At 35.1% G+C, this 3,208-nt stretch overlaps 1 protein-coding gene and 1 pseudogene across 3 annotated transcripts in view; both read right to left on the bottom strand.

The window, feature by feature from the left end:
- LOC108736966 (putative inorganic phosphate cotransporter) overlaps nt 1-3,208 on the bottom strand; it is a 34,666-nt gene that overhangs the window by 2,673 nt on the left and 28,785 nt on the right. For all 3 annotated transcript variants that reach the window (XM_018469594.2, XM_018469593.2, XM_018469595.2), the window contains one exon: nt 679-920. In XM_018469594.2, the coding sequence (XP_018325096.1) occupies nt 679-920 (242 nt within the window). The remainder of the gene's footprint in view (nt 1-678; nt 921-3,208) is intronic.
- The window catches only part of LOC112904124, a 2,720-nt pseudogene continuing 1,457 nt past the window's right edge, over nt 1,946-3,208 (bottom strand).

Here is a 3,208-nt window from a genome sequence, read left to right on the forward strand (position 1 = left end):
CTTGAAATTACCTTTCAAATGGTTTTTGGATGAACCTGATATCATAAAAATTAATTGAGTTATTGTAAAAAAACCAATAACATTTTTTTGGAAAACTTTTTGAGGCAAAGATTTTGTATGTATATTAGGAAAAAAGATAAATAGTAAGAAGTAGACGTGTCGATAGGTACATGCTCACAAATCATACATGATGAAAGAATTATTTTTTCATGATTTTCGATTTAAGGGGTGGTTGCTAAATGGGTTGAAAAATTAATTAAAATCAGAAATTATGCATATAAGTGTTGAAAAATATTTATTTTATCTAATTAAACGAGATTACTTACTCCAGAATGCTTAAATCTGCATTTTCCCCCATTTTTAACAAAAGGGGTGGATTTCACCCCTAAAATGCAAAAAGCGCAAGTCGAGCATATGTCACTTTTGAAGTTGAGGGTAAAATATACTAAATCCCAAATTTTCATGCAAATCGATGGAGGTTCACCGAAATCGGAAGTAATAGTTAATTTTTACCTTCATTCACTGTACTAATGAAACGTATGAGAATTTCACATGCAGTCACACAAGACAGACGGAGAAATAGATACTTTAGTTAAATTTAACTGACCGGATAAAAATGCCACTTAGAACAGAAGGGTAGAATAAATTACCAATTTCATGAATAACATTTGCAATTACCTCGCCTTTTATAATGTAGCCTGTGATCATTGGTCCAAGCAGCCCAGCTACGTTGGCAGCACAGTTTGTAAATGCCATCAATATTCCGGCAAATCTAGGCGATATGTCGAGGTGATTTACTTTAAATCCAGAATATATTCCACCATTTAAACCCATAGCAATAGTGAGAAGTGACACAGTTAACCATCTGTAACATCCAGTATATCCAGCAGCAAACAAGGCAATGGCTGGTCCAAACAATCCTGGATTTTAGAATTTTCAGTAAAAATAAGGAAATAATTTTTGTTCATCTTGTGCAATGTTGTATAAATAAAGATTGGTGGATATAAGTCATTTTTGAAGGTAAACATCTTTACGCACGGTAGGGCAAGCTCGTTTCATGCGAGTTGCTATCTAATGAAATCATGCAACGCATTTCCCCCGCTGTCTATCCCTATGTATGCTTAGATCTATAAAGCTACGCAACGGATTTTAATGCGTTTTTTTTAATAGATAGAGTAATTCAAAAGGAAGGTTTACATGTATAATACATGCATAATATAATAGAGAAACACTGATAATTTTAGAGGGTTGTAATGTGATGTCGTAAATAAACACATTTTTTGCGTTTACATTGCAAACGCTGGCTGAACCTTACGAGATAGATCAAAATAATGTACTAAAGATGTAAAATGTACCCTAAAAAGATCTACAAAAAAGTCCGGGATGGTATATGTCTATCTCTTAGGGAAAACCCACAATAACCATTTTTTATCCTTTACTTTTTACGAGAAATAATGACTTATTTACGAAGCGATTTTAAGCAATACAGCATTAATTCATATCCAATTAAGTACTTTTAAAAACATTGTGCATTTAATACAGATCAATATGGCCCTTTACAGCATGTAATTTNGGTATATGTCTATCTCTTAGGGAAAACCCACAATAACCATTTTTTATCCTTTACTTTTTACGAGAAATAATGACTTATTTACGAAGCGATTTTAAGCAATACAGCATTAATTCATATCCAATTAAGTACTTTTAAAAACATTGTGCATTTAATACAGATCAATATGGCCCTTTACAGCATGTAATTTAAATGAATATTTTCGAAGATATTACAGACTTAAAATGCAGGTACTTACTTTACTTTACTTTACTATCAGTATTGCACCCGTGCGAAGCATAGTATATAAGTAATACCATTAAACCAATTTCTTAACCCTATCCCGGTGTGTTTGTGTGTTTGAAGAAGTTTCACTTCAGTAGCGTGTTGTACGAGGTGTGTTCAAAAAGTACCCGGAATTGTCGTTTTTTCAAAAAAATATTTGTCCCCTTCAAAGTATTCCCCCCCAGATATAATACACTTATGCCAGCGTTTTTCAATCTTCGAAGCACTCTTGATATTCACTTTTTGGTATGTGCTTAAGCACTCTCAGCGATTCGGCTTTTATTTCTTTGGGAACAGGAAAAAGTCACACGGAGCCATATCTGGTGAATATGGAGGTTGGGGCATGACTACGGTATTGTTTTTGGCCAAAAAATTACGAACAAGCAACGACGAGTGAGCAGGTGAGTTATCGTGGTGCAAAAGCCATGAATTGTTTTTCCATAAATCGGGGCGCTTTTTTCGGATTGCTTCACGCAAACGTCGCATAACTTCAAGGTAATACCCCTTATTAACCGTACGACCTTGTGGTAAGAACTCTTGATGCACTATGCCATTATAATCGAAGAAAACAGTAAGCAAAACCTTGACATTTGATCGAACTTGACGTGCTTTTTTCGCTCGTGGTGACGTTGAATGCTTCCAGGTGGACGATTGTGCTTTGGTTTCTACATCATAACCGTACACCCATGTTTCATTACCAGTTATGACCCCTTCAAGCAAACTTGGATCGTCGTTGACGTCATTTAACAGCTCCTGAGCGAAGTTCATGCGATTGTTTTTTTGGTCAAAATTCAGCAATTTTGGAATGAATTTTGCTGCCACTCGTTTCATACCCAAAACATTTGAAAAAATGTTATGACATGAGCCAATTGATATGCCAACTTCATCAGCAACTTCTCTAATTGTGATTCGGCGATCATTCATAACCATTTTTTCCACTTTTTGCACATTTTCATCGATTATTGACGTGCAGGGTCGACCGGAGCATTCGTCATCTTCAACGTCTTCGCGGCCAACTTGGAAACGCTTATACCACTCGTAAACGCTTGTTTTTTTCATAGCAGACTCACCATAGGCTTTTTGTAACAGTTCACACACTTTGTTACACTTTATTTCATTTTTTTACGCAAAATTTAATACAAATTCTTTGATTCTTCAATTCTTCCATTGTTTAAACAAGCAAAAATCGCCGAGCTCATAAAAACACGTCGAACCTTAGCGACTACCACAGACAAAGTAAACAGTGAATATAGCTGAAAATTTTATCATACTTTAGGGGCATGTATACCAACACAATAAAAAAAAATTGACAATCGGACTCTCCAGACCCGCGAAATTTAAAAATTCCGGGTACTTTTTGAACACACCTCGTAT

The sequence above is a fragment of the Agrilus planipennis genome, unplaced genomic scaffold (genome assembly GCF_000699045.2).
Source record: "Agrilus planipennis isolate EAB-ADULT unplaced genomic scaffold, Apla_2.0 scaffold111, whole genome shotgun sequence".
In the NCBI taxonomy this organism is placed as follows: Eukaryota; Metazoa; Arthropoda; class Insecta; order Coleoptera; family Buprestidae; genus Agrilus; species Agrilus planipennis.